A 20004-nucleotide genomic window follows, 5' to 3' on the forward strand; every position below is an offset into this window, starting at 1 on the left:
CTTTGACATACAGACCTCCAAATCAATAGGGGTCATCTGCTGGTGATGACCAACCTCCCTATTATATTTCATGATCCTAGGCCCAAGCGTTCTTGAGTTATCATCCGGAAACGGATTGGTCTACATTCCGACCGACCGACCGACCGACATTTGCAAAACAATATACCCCTCCTTCTTCGAAGGGGGGCATAATAAAATATATACAAAAATCCTTTGGAAGCACAGAATGCAATCACAATATTGGTAGACTCCGTTTGACAGTCTTTCATGAGAGGAACTGAACTGTGCAACACCGTTCAAACCCTCTGGCACAGGCTTGAGCGGAATTCTGTCACAGTAAATTGGAATGGACTGCATGATCCCAAAGGACCAGAAAAGATGAAAAGATTTGAATTCAGGTATGTTGAGCTAGTGAGTCTACTACCCATGCTTACTGGAGATGTAGACAGACTATTTGTACACTGTATTGGTATAACTTACAGCCTCTTGTGGAAGGTTAATATCAATGGATTATACTCATTTGTTTTAGGTTAATTTTGACACAATATCTACAATTTATATTAACCCTTAGCCTGCTAAATTTCTAAAATGGACTGGTCTTTTATTCAATTTGGGCAATACCATTTATCATTTGAAGGGGTGTTCACTGAAAATTTACTGACTGAATAGCGAACAGTGCAGACCATGATCAGACTGCACGGATGTGCAGGCTGATCTTGGTCTGCACTGGTCGCAAAGGCAGAATCACTTGCCGCCAGCAGGCTAAGGGTTAATCAATCTCAAGACATTATTGTTGATGGAGTTAATTGCCATGAAGGTATGAGAGAAGCATGGCCAGTTTCTCTTTTAATGCTGATCACCAAGCAAGTGAGCTACTGCTACTATTTTTCACATCTTTGGTATGAAGTGGCTGTGGATCGAACCCATTACCTCCTGCACTCGAAGGACCGTCTACCATCTTAAATCAAAAGAATGAAACAAGAGGGTCATTGACCCTCTAGCGCTCACCTGTACTAGGCTTCAATTGCATTTCTATAAATTAATTGGTACAAGTACAGCGTTGGGTTTCTTTTATGCTAGCCTGTATTATATATACATGTCAAACAATCTTTAAAGTTTCCACTACATACATATAGGGAAAGGTAACCATGCTCTCTGGCGGCCATGTTTTTTTGACAAATCAAAATAATCAGAGGGTCATAGAAGGACCATTTGTGTAAAATATCTTAAAATCAAGGCAGCAGTCTCACAAAAGAAGATTTTTTAAATTTCCACCATATACATATTGAGAAACAATTTTTAAAAAAAAATTCCTACCAATGAGTTCCTCACACATCTCTTGTTCCACTGAACCATCTCTGTAAGAATAGGCGATCAACGATGAAACCATTGAAATAATATAGTTGTACAGCCATAAAACGTTGTTTTGTTTTTTCTCTAAAGGTTAATCATTTTTATAATTACAAACAATTAACTCATTACAATATTAGTTATGTTTTATCTGGTTTCCAGTCATACCAAGGTCACATGGTTGCTTCCGGCTTTAAGGTAGTTCTGCACGTTTGGATCGAAATTTTTTCTACAATGTAGAATTTGATTAAACACCGATTTTTCAAAACTTCAGAATATACCTGGAAAATTCAGCAAATAAAAAGGATAGGGTCATGTGCTTGATTTTTTTCTGGACTGATTTGAAAAATTTGGACCCCATGCAATTTTTCATAATGGGAGTCTATGGAAAAATCATAACTTGCATAATATTTTTGCGAATAGAAATTTTTCTACAATGTAGATTTTAATGAAATTTCTCACAGTTGTAAATAAACATATGGCCTATAATATGGTGAAATAAAATTAACAGGTCCGTGTGCTTAATTTTGAGATATTTGACCATGTTTAAAGTGAACCGAATATTTCACGCTAATTTTGAGACATTATTTTGAATTATTTAACGTGTCATGTGTTTTAATATCATATTTTGACTTTAGAAATATAGTAACAGTGCCATTTTAATAAATTTACTCACAGGGTGTCATTAATTCATAAAATGATTTTCATTTCCGTAATTCGAATCCAGGCTTTATTCTACGTTTTCCGGATAAATGACGTTACGCCATCACTTCCGGTTTATCAAACGTGCAGAACTACCTTAATGCAGGAGAAAGACCACTTTCACACACCAGCCGGATGACTTCCTCATGTGAGAACCCAACATGTCTCAAACCCACAGAATTGATTAGTAAGTGATTCTAAGTCAGTGACCTATAACCACTCGGGCGCATCTTGTAAAGTAGGCATTAAAGTAGAAAATGTCTTTAATATAAAGTTTTTTCATAATGCAAATATTTACAGTGAAAGTTTAAACCATGCTGCATACATGATACATGTTTGTTTATTTACAATATTATAGATATTTTACAAGACTTTGACACAATCATCTACAGCTTTTCAAGAAATAATATTTTTGTGTGGATATTTAAAGAAAAATATTTTATATGTGTATGAATGTAAACATCAGCCTGTTCTACAATGCATACATATTATTACAACAGTATCAACTGAATTTCTGCCTCAGTCTGTACATCTGTGAACAGAGACCTCTAACAGCCATTAGTTTAAGATGGGTGTTTTTTTTTAATATTAAAATACATTTGTTTGTAAATGCATCTAAACTTGTGAAGGTAGATGTTTCAGGAAACAGAATGTGACAGTAAAGGTTTACATAATTATACAAAACAGGTTTGTTACTGTGATACAGAAATTATGAGTTGGGCTCTGCAGACTTTATATATCAAAATCAAAAGGCTATAAAATAGAGACAAATCATTCAAATGCAACTACACCTGTTGCTAAATATTCATTATTAAGTCTCACAAATAGTATATGAAAAGTGGGCAAGAAAGTTTGTTTCTAATTTAATTGGCCATAAACCTGCAAGAAAATAATTTGACAATTTGCACAACTAGGTTTGATACTAATAATAAACTGGACTCCTGGGAAGTTCAAAGAAGTTTAAATGAAATCCGTCCAGGTGAATTTGGAGCAGACAGACAGACAGACAGCAGATGGATGAATAAAAAGACAGGCAGACAGACAGACAGTGAAATCAATGACAATATGTCTCCCAAGAAATGGGGAGACTTAATTACAATCTGTAAATAAACAATGGTGCCACAGTCACAAAATACGTCTGTCGAAAGCTTGTTATGTTGTCATTCTTGTATCTGACCTGTTGTCATTCTTGTATCCGACCTTTGACCTTAGACCTAGGGACCTGGTTCTTGCGCATGACACTCTGTCTTATGATGGTAAACAATTGTGTCAAGTTACATCAAAACCCCTCCATGCATGAAGAAGAAATGCTCCGGACAAAGCTGTCATTCTTGTATCTGACCTTTGACCTCTAAGTGTGACCTTGATCTTAGACCTAGGGACCTGGTTCTTGCAAATGGCACTCCATCTCATGGTGGTGAACATATGTGCCAAGTTCATCAAAATCCCTCCATGGAGGAAGAAAAAAATGCTCCAGACAAAGTCTTTCTTGAATTTGACCTTTGACCTCTGTGACCTTGACTTTAGACTTAGGGACCTGGTTTTTGCGTATGACACTCCGTCTCATGGTGGTGAACATCTGTGCCAATTAACATCAAAATACCTCCATGCATAAAGGAGACATGCTCCGAACAAGCTTGTGGATGCAAATCACTTGCACGCTTGCCATGGGCTTTCCCGTAACATGTCCTGTGTTTCAAATAGGCATATAAAAACCATCTCTAAAGGAGACCATTTTTTTCCTGGACAAAACCTGGTTTTATCATACTGGATTGACTTTGACAGAGATACAGAGCAGTCACAGGTTTACTCCATTAGTTTTCAAGGACACAGCTTGTTCACAGATAGGCAACAGTTACTGCTTGTCTGGGAAATTAAACTTTTTACAAAGAAAGATTGGAATCTTCTTGTTTAGTCCTGACAACAGCTTGAACATCAAAAGAAATTACATTTTAGCAAATATTCTTTTCTCTCTCTGTCCCAGCACTTATATCAATCCAGGGCAAAAACTCATAGTTTTATATTTGAATTTTCTTTTGTAAATATCAGCATTGGCAATAAACACGCATAGCAAAATATGTCACGAGTTTCTGCACAACAGAAGTGACCAGAAATTGAAGAGATAATTTGAAAATACAACTCATTTGTAGCTTGGTGTGGCATGATCAAATCATTTAATTTTGCTGGCGTAACATTTTGTGATTTTGAGTAAAATAGCTACTCTAAGGGAACAATAATCTGTGGATTTCAAATTTTAAACATTACAGTCAAACCTGTGAACAAAGACCACTCATCGGAACAAGCAAAAGTGGTCTTTATTCGGGGGGAAGTGTCACTTCTCAGTTAGCCATTATTATGCTGATAAAAAGTATTTTTACAGCTTCTACAGCACTTGCTTTCTTTATGTTCTATGTATTAATTCCTTTTATAAATCAAAACCACCCGTGCCAACATCATCACCATCATAAGGTACTCAGAAATGGGACTACACTCATTTGGAATGAAATACAGAAATACCTTTAAATTTTGGAAACGAAGAATGCAATGTTATATTTCATTTTAGATTATGCCAGAACAGTCAAACTTGGTCGTTATTGGGGGACCAATATGACCCTTGGGAATGAATTAGACTGGTCGCTGGTCGTGGTCGCCAGATGGTCGCTATTCACGGTCTTTTTATGAGCATTTTTCTATGAGGGGATCGGGGACCGGTCGTTGTCAACAGGTGGTCGCTACTCATGGGTGGTCGCTAGCACAAGTTTGACTGTATATTATTTCATCAGTTCTGTTTATCAGAATTTAATTACATGGACAACAACAAATTTGACAAAATTTTCACTCCCCACCCCCCCAGAGGAACAGTAGTCATTTTACTGATGAACAAATGATTTCAGGCTGGGGCAGAGAATATTTAAAATGTTACAACTAGATATTTCAAATTTACCAACTGATTTAAAATCCCGAACACAAATCCGTCAGCGCCAGCTTCCTTCAGCATGCATAAATCTTGGTACATCACATCAAACTCCTTGGGTGTATATATGAAGTCCCCACCACGTGGTCGTATCATCACAAACACAGGTATGCTAACTGACCTTTTGATAACCTTCAGCATGCCTATTTGTAAATAAGAGGAAAGAAAAAGTTTAACTTTCATGCTGGAATAATTTTCTAGTGAATCCACTTTGCACTGCTTCAACTCTTTTTTTACCAATCACTATCAAATTTACCCTTACCCTGCTATATTTCTATTATGAACTCGTCCATCTTTCAATTTGGACAGTACCATTAACTGTTAAAAGGTGTGCTTACCAAAAAGAAAGTGACTGAATGGCGAACAGTGCAGATCTTGACCAGACTGCATGAATCAATTGTGTTCAGCATGATAAGGGTTAAAACTGGGCTATACTGCAAAATAACATTTTGTTTTTGTAATTTTTGTACAAAGATATGGGTGAACAAATACAAGAATCAAAACAAGACTAGTGTAGGTCAAAATCCCTCCCACTGAATTTTGTGTAAGTGGACAACACCCTTCCCACAAAACTTCCTTATTTTCATATTCTAAGATATTTCCATGGACAGTAAGGTTTAACAAGAAGAGGCTTTTGTAGAAAAGCGCATGTCTCCCCCAATGCATAGCCGTATAGGCAAGAAGTCTGTATGTGACAGGAGCAAAAGTCAAAGAGACACCGATGGTTGGCTGAAATAGGCATCATCTACCTAGGCATGTCCAACATCCCACTAAGTTTCAACATTCTGGGCCTAGTGGTTCTCAAGTTATAAATTGGAAATGGTTTTTCATGTTCAGGCCCCTGTGACCTTGACCTTTGATTAAGTGACCCCAAAATCAGTAGGGGTCATCTACACTGCATGTCCAATCATCCTATTAAGTTTCAATATTCTAGGTCAAGTGGTTCTCAAGTTATTGATTGAAAAGAGTTTTCTATGTTCAGCCCTCTGTGACCTTGACCTTTGATGGAGTGACCCTAAAAACAATAGGGGTCATCTACTTTGTAAATCCTATCACCCTATGAAGTTTGAAGGTTCTAGTCAAATGGTTCTCAAGTTATTGACTGGTAATAGATTTCCATGTTCTGTCCACTGCGACCTAGACTTTTAACAGAGTGACCCTAAAAACGATAGAGGTCATCTACTCTTTAAGTCCTATCACCCTATTGAGTTTCAACATTCTAGGTCAAATGGTTCTCAAGTTACTGACCAGAAATGGATTTCCGTGTTCTATTACCTGCAATCTTGACCTTTAATAGAGTGACCCCAAAATCGGAAGGGATCATCTACTCTGCATGTCCAATCATCCTATGAAGCTTCACCATTCTGGGTCAAGTGGTTCTCAAGTTACTGACTGGAAATGGTTTTCCATGTTCAGGCCCCTGTGACCTTGACCTTTGTTAGAGTAAAACCTAAATTGACAGGGGTCATCTGCTCTGCACTCCAATCATCCTAAGAAGTTTCAACATTCTGGGTCAAGTGTTTCTTAAGTTATTGATCGGAAATGGCTTTCCATGTTCAGGCCCCTGTGACCTTGGTCTTTACCACAGTGACCCCAAAATCAATAGAGGTCATCTACTCTGCATGATCAATCATCCTATGAAGTTTGAACATTCTGGGTCAAAGGTTCTCAAGTTATTGATCTGAAATGATTTTCCATTTTCAGGCTCCTGTGACCTTGAATTTTGGAGTGACCCCAAAAATGATAGGGGTTGTCTACTCCATAACCCTGTCACCCTATGAAGTTTGAAGGTTCTAGGTCAAATGGTTCTCCAGTTATTGATTGGAAATGAAGTGTGATGGATGGACAGGTCAAAAACAATGAGGGGAGACACATGTTTATAATTAATTACATACATTATAATGTTAGACTATGTTTATTCTGTTAAATGCACTGGAGGGGTTATGTCCTGCTAATGGAATATCGTATGGTGGAGTTTTTCAAATTAGTAAATGATTTCTGGAGGACCTGTACAAAATCCTATAACTATACCAAGTACATCTAGAAATGCAACACTTGGTCAAAGGTCAATTTTTTAACCTGATAATTGACAAGAAATCTGCACTTACTAGGTTTTTTTTGCTATGGTTTTAGATGATGGTCAGGTTTCTACACAATTTTACGATACTACTAAACAAAATTCAAAAATACATGTACAAGGAAAGTATGAAAAAATCAAGGGTAAAAACGTTGCGTTTCTAGATGCACTGAGAATATTATGCCAACTGTCTAAGCTAAAGGCCTTGAGGTTTTAGACAAGAAGACTTTTAAAGTTTTTCTTATGTAAGATAATGTAAGACAAACAAAACTAGAACTGTCACAGGAGTGCCTCATACCCCCACCATACGGTCTTGTCACAGAAAAATGGCAACCATAAGAAATCTTAAAAATACTTTGGAGTACTTCATCCTGGGCTTCCACTAAAGTAATACTAGTATAATACTAGTATAGTAATACTAGTAAATATATTAAATCTCTAATATTAGAGATACACTAAAAGTGAATACAAAAAGGTGTCTTACCGACCCATGTTACCACAGAAAAATGTTTTTACTTTTTACATAGGACTTACAATAAAAAAGTTAGAAAAATACCTAAAATATTGAAAATCTAAAAATAGGATTTCTAAAAATAGACTAATTCCTGGAATTTAAGGGGAAGAAACTCAGAACAAAAGTTAAAAAAAGGTTACTTCCTTTTGGCTCTAAGCCAATCAGAATGAGATATAGTGAAAATACATCAAAATTAACCTTAAGTTCTAGGTAAAAGGGGACACAATTCAAGAAAAATTAGTGTCAGAGTTATGCATCTTGTGTCACATGATGTGGGTGATGAGGTTGAACATCTATTTTAAGTCTGAATCAAATCCATTCAGTAGTAACTGAGATATAGTGAAAATACATCAAAATGAACCTTAAATTCTAAGTAAAAAGGGGCATAATTCATGAAAAATTGGTGTCAGAGTTATGCACCTTGTGTCACATGATGTGGGTGATGAGGTGGAACATCTATTTTAAGTTTGAAGCAAATTCATTTTGTAATAATTGAGATATAGTGAAAATACATCAAAATCAACCTTAAATTTAAAGTAAAGGGGGACATAATTCATAAAAAATTTATGTCAGAGTTTAGCACCTTATGTCACATCATCTGGGTGATGAGGTGGAACAACTATTTTAAGTTTGAATCAAATCCATTTAGTAATAACTGAGATATAGTGAAAATACAACAAAATTAACCTTAAATTCTAAGTAAAAGGGGACATAATTCATGAAAACTTGGTGTCAGAGTTATGCACCTTGTGTCACATGATGTGGGCACATGATGTGGGTGATGAGGTGGAACATCTATTTTAAGTTTGAATCAAATCCATTTAGTAGTAACTGAGATATAGTGAAAATACATCAAAATCAACCTTAAATTCTAAGTAAAAAGGGGCACAATTCATAAAAAAATGGTGTCAGAGTTATGCACCTTGTGTCATATGATGTGGGTGATGAGGTGGAACATCTATTTAAGTTTGAATCAAATCCATTCAGTAATAACTGAGATATAGTGAAATACAACAAAATTAACCTTAAATTCTAATTAAAAGGGGACATAATTCATGAAAACTTGGTGTCACGAGTTATCCACCTTGTGTCACATGATGTGGGTGATAAGGTGGAACATGTATTTTAAGTTTGAATCAAATCCATTTGGTAATAACTGAGATAATATATTTCGGGACGGGACGGGACGCGACAAAACTGACTCCTATATACCCCCCTCAAACATGTTTGGTGGGGGTATAAAAACCTAATTTTTTACCTTAGAAGTATGACTTGAACAAACTTGATAGAGAACCTGACTACACAATGCTACAAGTCAAATATTTAAGGGCCATGACTATGCTGGAAATAACTGAACTTGAACATGCAAACAACATGCACAATATGGTTTGGCAATTATCTCTTTTATGAAGTTTGGTGTAATTACACCATGAAATTTGATGAAAAAGGAGCCATAGCTGAAAAATCACCGAACTGTAACAAAGATACTAGGCTTCGCAAAGATAATTTTTGGTGTAAATACGCCTGAAAGTGCCTGAGGAGTTGCATGGGCATGACAGACAGACAAATGGACAACATTAAATGAATATGTCTCCCTGTGAGACAAAATTAGTAATATTTAGGCATTGGTACTAGAGACCTAAACAATTACACTTTTTTATTGATATTACATGTGATGCACTGCAACACCTGTACATAAATGTGATAAATTGTTACAAGTAAAAGTATCTTTACTATAAAACAAGAGTGGCAAGCTGTCACAAAATAGCCTTGTCAGAGCTAATTACTTTTGACTTTTAAAATACTCTTCTTATTGGGCAGAAAAGTTTCTAATTTTCTCAATTTCAACTAATTAAAGACTAACAAAGACCATCTGGCTGATTATCTAACTTGGCAAAAAATAATACCAACAATACCAATAAACATTCTGCCTGCCCGCTAAGCCAAGTATGGAGAGCACAGATCTTCAGATCACTGGATGGTGAGTTTCATTCCCGCGCGGGTCATATGTTCTCAGTAACGATTTGCGGAGAACTGGTTTGTACTGGTACAGCATCAAGGAACACTAGTAAGGTTAACTTCCTGTCGTTACATAACTGAAATACTGCTAAAAAACAGTGTTTAACATAAAACAATCAAACAAACAAACAATAAACAGCTATTAGTTTGGTTAACAATTGACAATTTCCAGTTTGAAGTATGTCAAGGGCCACAACTTAAGACTGAGTATCCAGTTGTTTATTGAACTTGCCTGAGATATTATGACCCCAAAAATTGTGACCATGTTTGGTCTACACAGGAAAAGATCTACTAAGTTAGAGAGAGGACACTGTCAATTTTCACTATGTTTGGTCTACACAGGAAAAGATCTACTAAGTTAGAGAGAGGACACTGTCAATTTTCACAACTTCAAGTAACACAATGGCCATAACTTAAAAGTGACTCGTGAGCTTCTGGCTGGTTTTTAAACCTGCTCCAGATAATGTAATAAAACATTGTGACCAAGTTTGGTGAACAATGGATGAGAACTGCTCAAGTTAGAGAGCTGATTATCAATTTTCACAATTATGAGTAACTCAAGGGCCATAACTCCAGGAAGACTTGGAGGATCCACCAAGACATTATGCCCATAAGCATTGTGACAAAGGTTTTTTTAACACTGGATAAGAACTGCTTAAGCTAGAGTGGACACTGTAAGTTTTTTGCAATGTTGAGTAATTCAAGGGACATAGCTTCAAAGCCATTGAGCCACTTTGCCTCTGCCTCACTGAGGTAAAAATCTATGCCAAATGCCAAATAAAACAAGAGCTGTCTCCATAGGATGACACATGCCCCCGATGGCACTTTGAATGAATAGTTATGGCTGATGTTAGAGTTTAGGACCTATGACTTACGGACCTGGGTTCTGCGCGCGACACGTCGTCTTACTGTGCCACACATTCATGCGTAGTTGTTTTAAAATCCATGCATGAATGACAAAGATATGGACCGGACACGCCCATCAATGCACTATCATGTAATATGACCTTTAACGTCTAAGTGTGACCTTGACCTTTGAGCTACAGACCTGGGTCTTGCACGCGACACGTCGTCTTACTGTGCCACACATTCATGCGTAGTAACTTGAAAATCCATCCATGGATGACAAAGATATGGACCGGACACGCCCAACTTTCATGAAAAATGACCTTTAACGTCTAAGTGTGACCTTGACCTTTAAGCTACGGACCTGGGTCTTGCGCGTAACATGTCGTCTTACTGTGGTACACATTCATGCCAAGTTATTTAAAATCTATCCATGGATGACAAAGATATGGACCGGACACGCCCAACTTTCATGAAAAATGACCTTTAACGTCTAAGTGTGACCTTGACCTTTGAGTTTCGGACCTGGGTCTTGCGCGCAACATGTTGTCTTACTGTGGTACACATTCATGCCAAGTTACTTGGAAATCCATCCATCGATGACAAAGATATGGACCGGACACGCCCAACTATCATGAAAAATGACCTTTAACGTCTAAGTGTGACCTTGACCTTTGAGTTTCGGACCTGGGTCTTGCGTGCGACACGTCGTCTTACTGTGGTACATATTCATGCCAAGTTATTTGAAAATCCATCCATCGATGACAAGATATGGACCGGACACGAAAATTGCGGACAGACCGACAGACCTACAGACCGACAGACAGACGGTTCAAAAACTATATGCCTCCCTTCGGGGGCATAAAAAAGACTGCAAAAAGTTACAATACAAGTTATTTGTAGTAACAACAAAGGGAAGTAACAAAAATCCTTACCAGTAGAGATAGGTCAAAATACAGCTCAAAATTGGATGTAACATGCATGTTGTACTACAGAAAATTGGTCTTGTAATAAACAAGAGCTGTCACTAATGGTGACAAATGCCTCCGCAGCACCTTGACCTTTGACCTGGTGACCTTGACCTTTGACCTGGTGACCCCAAAGTCAATAGAGGTCGTGTATTCAATAAGTACTATCAGCATGTGAAGTCTGAAGGTCCTGGGTGCAGTGGTTCGCGAGTAAAGTGCCTTCATGCAAAAAGTTAACATTGTGACGAACGAACGAACGAACGAACGAACGAACGAACGAACGGACAGTTGAAAACTGATATGCCTCCCTTTGGGGCATAAAAAAAATTACAATATAATCTATTTATAGTAACAACAAAGGGAAGTAATTCTAGGTTCTTGTGCATGACACTCTGTCTTATGATAGTGAACATTTGTGCCAAGTAACATCAAAATCCCTACCTTGCATGAAGAAGAAAATGCTCCAGACAAAGTTGTCATTCTTGTATCCTTTGACCTCTGAGACCTTGACTTTAGACCTAGGGACCTGGTTCTTGCGCATGACTTTGTCTCAATATGATGAACAATTGTGCCAAGTTACATCAAAATCCCTCCATGCATGAAGAAATGCTCCAAACAAAGTAATTATTGAATTTGACCTCTATTATTAGTGTAACCTTGACCTTTGAGATAAGAACCTGGGTTTGTGCATGACACTTTGTCTCACTGAGGTTAAAAATCATGCCAAATTTAAACAAGATTGCTCCATGCATGTCACAGTTTTGGTCTGGACAAACAAATCCAGACAGACACACGCACACAAGCACGGATGCATGCACATTCACTGAATAGCCATTTGGACGGCTATGTCTTTGCTTCCACAAGCGGGCTCAACAAAAACTGGCAGTGATATAATGCCAATAAAGGCTGCAACCAAAAGTAGTGAATATGGAATAAGAACTAATCAAGTTAAATAGTGGACACTGACATTTTTTGCAATTTTTTCTACTTCAAGAGACTTAACTTCAGAGCCATTAAATACTATCCAACTGATTTTTGATCTCACTGAGACATTATGCCCACAAACAGTGTGACCAGTTTTGGTGAACACTGGATAAGAACTGCTCACTTTAGTTAGAGAGCTGACAGTTTTAGTGGACGCCATCCTCCTACCTGCCCCCGAACTGCTCAAGTTAGAGAGCTGACAGTTTTAGTGGACGCCATCCTCCCACCTGCTCCCGCCCACTGCTGTAGTAAGCTAACAGAATCACCTGATACAGTCATTCAGGGGTAAATCATACACAGAAAAATATATCCTATAGTGTCTACTGCTGTTTTCAATTTCAATTCAATCCAGAGTGACAGTGCAAGGGAGGTAAACTAATAGATTATCACTGCTTTAAAGAACCCGATGAATAACTATCTGTGGCAAGAGTTGTCATTCTTTGTTGCAAACATGGGTGTGAAAGAAAAATATTGATATATAAACAAAACTTAAATTTTTGGTTATTTGAAGGATTTATGAATCAATTTCTTCTCTCTATTTAATGTGTTTCTGTCTTGGCAAATTTGAAAATTGAAAGCTTTGAAAATTTCTATTCTGTATGTAGTTGAACAAGAAAGCTAAATTCGTATGCAAGAATGAATGTATTTATCTTAGAAGCTACCCCTCATCTAAACATCATACAAACACGTAATATTTACCAATACTTGGTGTAGTTCCTCCCTCCATTAAGTTTGAACATAGCTCTACCCTAACTGCACCTAAAACATATAATAAAATCTGTAAATATATCTTTTAGAAGCATACAGCACAACCGAGAAGAAACATAATCGCAGACTCGAATTGGTAATCTTCAAGTTATAATGTATAATTCCAACAATAATATAAATCATTTTGATGTTTGTTAATCATTCTAACTACTAAGTACTGCAGAACTTGAAATTCTGAGGGAAGTTCTATCAAAAATATTATGACCAAAAAAAGTGCAAGTAGCAAGTGGCTAATTTCCATCAGTACCCATCCCTAGGTTAACCATATGACAATTAAACACTACAGGCATGAATTATTCTTTGTGCAATTATTATATTATTTGAATCTCATTTTATCTATGGTTTTACAGTGATATGTTTAAGACACTTTCTTACTTCTGGACCTTTAGATAAGATTTTGTGCATTCGTGATAAGTTTAAGATAAGATTTCATTCAATCAGTTTTCATGTTGTATTCTGTGTGCACAAGGTATGTTGTGTGATCATTGTCAAATGGTGTGTGCTCGGGATAAAATATAGTGTACGCAAGACAAGATGTAAAGTGCTCAAAATAAAATGTTCACAAACTTGTCCAGTTTTTGACGGGTAAGAAGACCCCAGGTGCTCCAACATAAATTTTCTTTGTTTGGTTTGGGTTTTATGCCATTTTTTAACAGTATTTCAGTCATGTAACGGCGGGCAGTTAACCTAACCAGTGTTCCTGGGTTCTGTACCAGTACAAACCTGTTCTCCCCAAGTAACTGCCAACTTCCCCACAAGAATGAGAGGTGGAGGACGAATGATTGCAGACACAATGTCTTTTATCAAATCGTCACAGAGAACAGCCCAGGGATCGAACCCCGCGATTCGTAGACCAACGCCCTCCCTACTGAGCTAAGTGGGCGGGGGCTCCAACATTGAACAAGCACTGTTTCAGGTACAAGATGGCATCTAGGTAGAATCACTGACCTACTGTAAGCCAGCTGGATGGATTCCTCACATGAAGAATTGTACATCCCAAGCAAGGTTTCAAACCCAAAGTGGTGAGGGGCATAATGATTCAAAGTTAGAAACGTTAACCACTCAGCCATGAAGGCACTCCCTACGTTTTTCTCGGGCTTCTAATTTTACAGAAATTATTAGGAGCATTATGACAGATGGTTGGTATATTTTACCTCTGCTGCACAAATACACACAACATACAGTTTAGTTTTTTTTTCTGTTCAGACACCAGTGTGGAAGGGCAGGTTTGGAGAGATGCCTCTTTTGCACCAGACTGGTTCTTTCGAACCAGGATAGTACAAATGGCCCATGACAACACATGCATGCATTGGTCATATGAATGTAAATATCAACTTGTGTCTAAAAACTGGCAAAAATATGCACTTAACCTTTACTTAAGCCTGATGGTTGCAAGGGTTACCCAGTGAAAAATGCAACCCCTATTGCATACACAAGGTTTTTCTTTGATTTGACCAGGTGACCTAGGTTCTGACCCCAGATGACCCATATTCGGACTTTACTTATATTTCGTCAAGAAGATCATTCTGATCAAATTTTACAAATATCTAGTGAAAAATGCAGCCCCTATTAGGCACATACACAATTTTTCTTTGATCTGACCGGGTGACCTAGTTTTTGACCCTAGATGACCAATATTCGATCTTGACCTTGATTTCATCAAGACAAACATTCTGTTCAAATTCCACAACTATTCTGTGAAAAATGCAGCCCCTATGCATGTTTGATTTGACCAAGTGACCTAGTGTTTGACCACAGATGATCCATACCCGGTATTCAAAATTGAACTATATTTCAAAAAGACAACATTTTCATCAAAGTTGGTCAAAGTGACCTAGTTTTTGACCCTAGATGACCAATATTCGATCTTGACCTAGATTTCATCAAGACAAACATTCTGTTCAAATTCCACAACTATTCTGTGAAAAATGTAGCCCCTATGCATGTTTGATTCGACCAAGTGACCTAGTGTTTGACCACAGATGATCCATATTCGAAATTGACCTTATTTCAAAATGACAACATTTTCATCAAAGTTGGTCAAAGTGAAGATCCAGTGAAAAATGCAGCCCCTATTGCATACAAAAGGTTTTTCTTTGATTTTTGATTGGGTGACCTAGTTTTTGATCCCATACAACCCAAATTCTAACTTGACCTAGAGGTCATCAAGACAAACATTCTGACCAATTCTCATGAGTTTCAAACTTAAAATGTGATCTCTAGAATGTTAACAAGATTTTCCTTTGATCAGGCCTAGTGACCTAGTTTTTAACCCAACCTGACCCAGTTTCAAACTTGGCCTAAAAATCATCAAGATAAACATTCTGACCAAGTTTCATGATGATAGGGTCATAAATGTGGCCTCAAGAGTGTTAATAACATTTTCCTTTGATCTGGCCTACTGACCTAGTTTTTGATCCCATATGAAGCAGTTTTGAACTTGTCCTAGGGATCATCAAGATAAACATTCTAACCAAGTTTCATAAAGATTGGTTAAAAAACTGTGGCCTCTAGAGTGTTACCGGTAACAAGGCAAATGTTGATGGAAGACACCGCCGGACAATGGTAAGTCACAATAGCTCACCTTCAGCACTTCGTGCTCAGGTGAGCTAAAAAGTTACAGATCAGATAATAAAAAACTCTCCAAAGGTGACCTTAACCTTGGAGCTAGAGGTCTTGGTGTTACGCATGACAAATCAACTCATTATAGGAATCATTATTGCCAAGTAATTTTGAAATCCCTTGATGAATGGCAGAGTTATTGACCGGACAAGAAACAACCTTGAACTTTAGAGCTAGAGGCCTGGGTCTTGCGCCTGACATGTCCTCTCATTATGGGGAACATTTGTGCCAAGTAATTTCAAAATCCCTTGAAGAATGACAGATTTATGAACCAGACACGAAACAGACCATGTTAAACTTTGACCTGTAAGTGTGACCTTGACCTTGGAGTTAGGAGCCTGGGTTTTGCGCAAGAAACGTCATCTCATTATGGGGAACATTTGTGCCAAGTTATTTCAAAATCCCTTGATGAATGGCAGAGTTATGGACCGGACACGAAACAGACCCTGTTAACCTTTGACCCATAATGGGAAGTTCACCATGTATTTTAACAAAAGAAACATCCATTCCAGCCCCCACAGCACCAAAGCCAATGCATTCAAGATCTATGTCTGTCCATTTGTGGAGTATGACTCCCAAAGCCCTATCAACCAACTTGAGATGGTTTAATGGAGAACTGTTAGATTCATGGAAAACAACTATGCCCAGACTAGCAGCATATGATCTTAAATGAACTGGAACAAGTTGCCTCAAGCTGCAGTTGATCAGACTATACTGAAAGGTTTCCAAATAGTCCCAGCTGCCTGGTCAACTCATGCAGAAATCTACTACATTCTGTGGCATTTTACCAGCTGGTTTGAATGTTTCTATCTCCTCTACATACAGGAACTGGTATTAAATATTGGAATCGAGATAGATCTGCCTGCGGCTTATAATGTGTATGTACAATAGTTTTATCAAACTGTAAATACACTCTTGACGGGATGAGGCAATTACTTTCGATGATCTATCTACAGTCAAGCAACAACTGTAATGGTGAGAAGAATACTGCGGACGTTATCCATATTAAATTTTGTGTTTAACTGGTCTTCTAATAATTGTATTGCATGGTCCATATTTAGTACAACTAATCTGACGCGATCCTAGGAAATACTGAGTTATTTTCTTATGGGAAATATCTCTTCACTTGGGTCAAACACACGAATGACCAAAATAATAGGAGGAAATTTCCGATGAAATTATCATCACTGCTGATTTGGGTTTAACTGCTGATTTGTTGCGAGATATATTCAAATAAAACTTACATACAATCAAAAGGGGATTCAATTCCTAATTGATTTATGTAAAAATTATGAAATAATTTCCAAAATTACGAATTTTCTGGTGTCCGATTTAAACCAAAGAGCTATAAAAATAAATATATTTGCAACTTGAAAGGCATATAGAGCAAATCTTGCCAACATCACGTGGGAACTGAATGAGATCTTGTTTTACTGTGTATGAAACAGATAGCAGAAGGATAAAAATTGGTGTAGTAAAAACTTTCTATCAGATCATTTGTTTATAATGATAATGGTGTTTTTTATTGTTATTAGTATTTTCTACACGGGGAAGGAATGAATTCATGACTTGAAGTCTGAGAAATCAAAAGTTGTCATTTGAAAATTGGACCCGATTCAGTTCTTCTTATTCTTTTTTTATGATAATGGCCTCGTTCAATTACTAATACATTTTGACCATGCATGGGGGGTTAAAAAGTGAAAGACTATCAGGTTTCCCAAGCTACTCAATCCACCTACTTGGTAGTACTCCCTGACAGTTGGTGATAAAAAAAATGTGCAAAACCTAACACCTTATAGCCCTAAATGTAAAAACATGTACATTATACATAAGCTGTTGTGCAGGAAATATTAGTAGGATTAAAAACAGGATAAAAGCAAGTACCGGTATATACATGTATAGTAATTATGGTTGGAACATCGATGCAGCCAGTGCTGATTTGAATCCGATGATTCTTTCAACACTGACTGCATTAGATGGAAAGATGTTCCACTCTACCACAGTTCTGGGGAAGAATGAGTACTTGTAGTAGTCAACTGTGGTAGAAAGTATTTGCAGAGGTAAATGATGGTAATGTCTAGTTTGTCTAGTGATTGGAGAGAGATATTGTTTAGGACCGACATCAACATGATTATGAACCATTTTATAAAATAAAACCAAACTGCTATATTTCCTTCTCGATTGCAGGGAATTCCAACTTAAATAAATTCATTGTTGGCCTTTTTCTTTAAAAAAACATTGTTATTATACTAAATGTAAATATATCATATTTTTCACTCATCGGATTTACGACTAAATTCATTTTCTTCTTTTTAAGTTTAAACAACAATCTTGTTTGAGTTATTCTCCACGTACAAAAATAATGTTTCTGTATGTAGAAATCTAACATTATAAAGAATAATTATAAACATGGTTCTACAAGATTAAGAATAGTGTCAGCTTTCTGCTGACATTTTGTTTATTCAAATCAACAAAATTCAGTCCTTTGATAAAGGTTCGAAGTTACATGGTGAAATATTTATACAGGGGAGTGAGCTCTAGTTAATTTATAATAATTAAGCATATCACCACATGCAGTCACATGCTGTCTCTTTAGATCAAACACTGATCATCTAATTAACATGTGACTGATAAACCCTTTGAACAACAAATGCGGTACCTCCATGATTAAGGTGATGTCACATTTTGAATTTCCGGTGAATAACAAAAAACCAGAGAATATTCAGTTTTTTCCAAAAACCGTTATATTATGATTCAACCATATAGTTTCCTTTGTCTACCAGAAAGGAACAATTCTTATATCTTAATACTGAGAGTTGGTACCTTTATAACAGACAATAAACTAAAACAATAGACATTCATATGTGACTTCGCTGAGCTCAACAAAGCAATTTCAAGCACAAATATTAATGTGGAATGTAAAGTAAGTTACACACTACAACATCCGACCAAGATACTTTCAAAAACAATGCATTTGCAGAATAGAGAGATAAAAATAATTTTGACAGCTCATGAAAACTAATGACAAATTTTGACAGGTATATGATGACTCATGACCTAATTAAATTTTTTCTGTTATTTCTAACTTCCAGTTTGATTTTCATAAAATGGGTATTTTATATTATAGCTTACAACTCATACATTAAAACAATAAAAGAATATATTGTTACCTCACTGTCGTTTTGTCTATCCATGTCTCATACGAATTCCTATTGTTTCAGTCATTTGTCAGTAATTAGAGCAACTCGCAGTGTTGCAATCATACAAAACACATCCCTTATTTTCACATAGATATTGAGGATTTATCTAATGAGCACGTGTATTGGAAACACAATTTCAATACCGACTGTGTATTGTAATAATGCTAAACTATCTCAGCCGTGATGTGTCCTTAACATTAGGTGATTATGCTAATTACATGCCAAAGAAGTATAAAATATACAGAATGGCAACTGCCTGTAATCTCGTGTCCGAGCGTGATTCGGCGTTATCTTAGTGAAGCGAGCATGGAGTTACAATTTGTACCTTTAAAACTACATGTAAAATACATGTTAGCTTCTAAAACAACATTTGATTAATATGAAATAGTCTTAAGCACAAAATACACATTTCTTACTTTCAAAAAAGCGTGGTCATACGGTGATAACTAATAACTGAGTGTCATATCTTTCGCATATAAAATGGCATGTGGAGAACTTCCGGTAAGGAGATCTCATTTGCAGCCGCGGGATGTTGGCAAGATTTGCTATATCTGCCTTTCAAGTTGCCAATCTATTTATTTTTATAACTCTTTTGTACATGCTAATCGATAGTGGCGAAAACAAAATATCGACCGCTAACGATTGGTTGATATTTGCTGGGACGACAGCATATACTGATAAATGTATTGATTTATACAGAGTGTGTACTCCCCGTATTAGCCCTTCCTGACAGCAGAAACAGTCAGTATCCGAAAAAACACCAGCCGATTGCCCCTACAATATTACAGGCATGCCGATTTTACAAATAGGTAAAACCTAAATTAAATAAAAACATATGGGTTAAAACATCGAAATTATAAGAAGAGCATTATGTTTACCTCCTTTCTCTGCGTGAATAGCTGATTGCACAGAATCAATGCAAACTTCCATAATTTTTTCCGGGAAAATCTGTATCTCTTAAATGTTTGCAAATCAAATTT

The 20004-nt window shown here is 36.8% G+C and overlaps 1 protein-coding gene across 2 annotated transcripts in view; it reads right to left on the bottom strand.

Annotated features, from left to right (window-relative positions):
- Window positions 1-19998, bottom strand: part of LOC123546927 (copper homeostasis protein cutC homolog) — a 34760-nt gene extending 14762 nt beyond the window's left edge. For both annotated transcript variants that reach the window (XM_053551278.1, XM_045333592.2), the window contains exons 1-4: window positions 19903-19998; window positions 13134-13193; window positions 5001-5169; window positions 1318-1358 (exon numbers count right to left, since the gene is read on the bottom strand). In XM_053551278.1, coding sequence (XP_053407253.1) covers window positions 1318-1358; window positions 5001-5169; window positions 13134-13193; window positions 19903-19954 — 322 coding nt within the window. In that variant the 5' untranslated portion in view covers window positions 19955-19998. The remainder of the gene's footprint in view (window positions 1-1317; window positions 1359-5000; window positions 5170-13133; window positions 13194-19902) is intronic.
- Window positions 19999-20004: the final 6 nt, after the last annotated feature.

Source organism: Mercenaria mercenaria, chromosome 9 (genome assembly GCF_021730395.1).
Source record: "Mercenaria mercenaria strain notata chromosome 9, MADL_Memer_1, whole genome shotgun sequence".
Taxonomy (NCBI): Eukaryota; Metazoa; Mollusca; class Bivalvia; order Venerida; family Veneridae; genus Mercenaria; species Mercenaria mercenaria.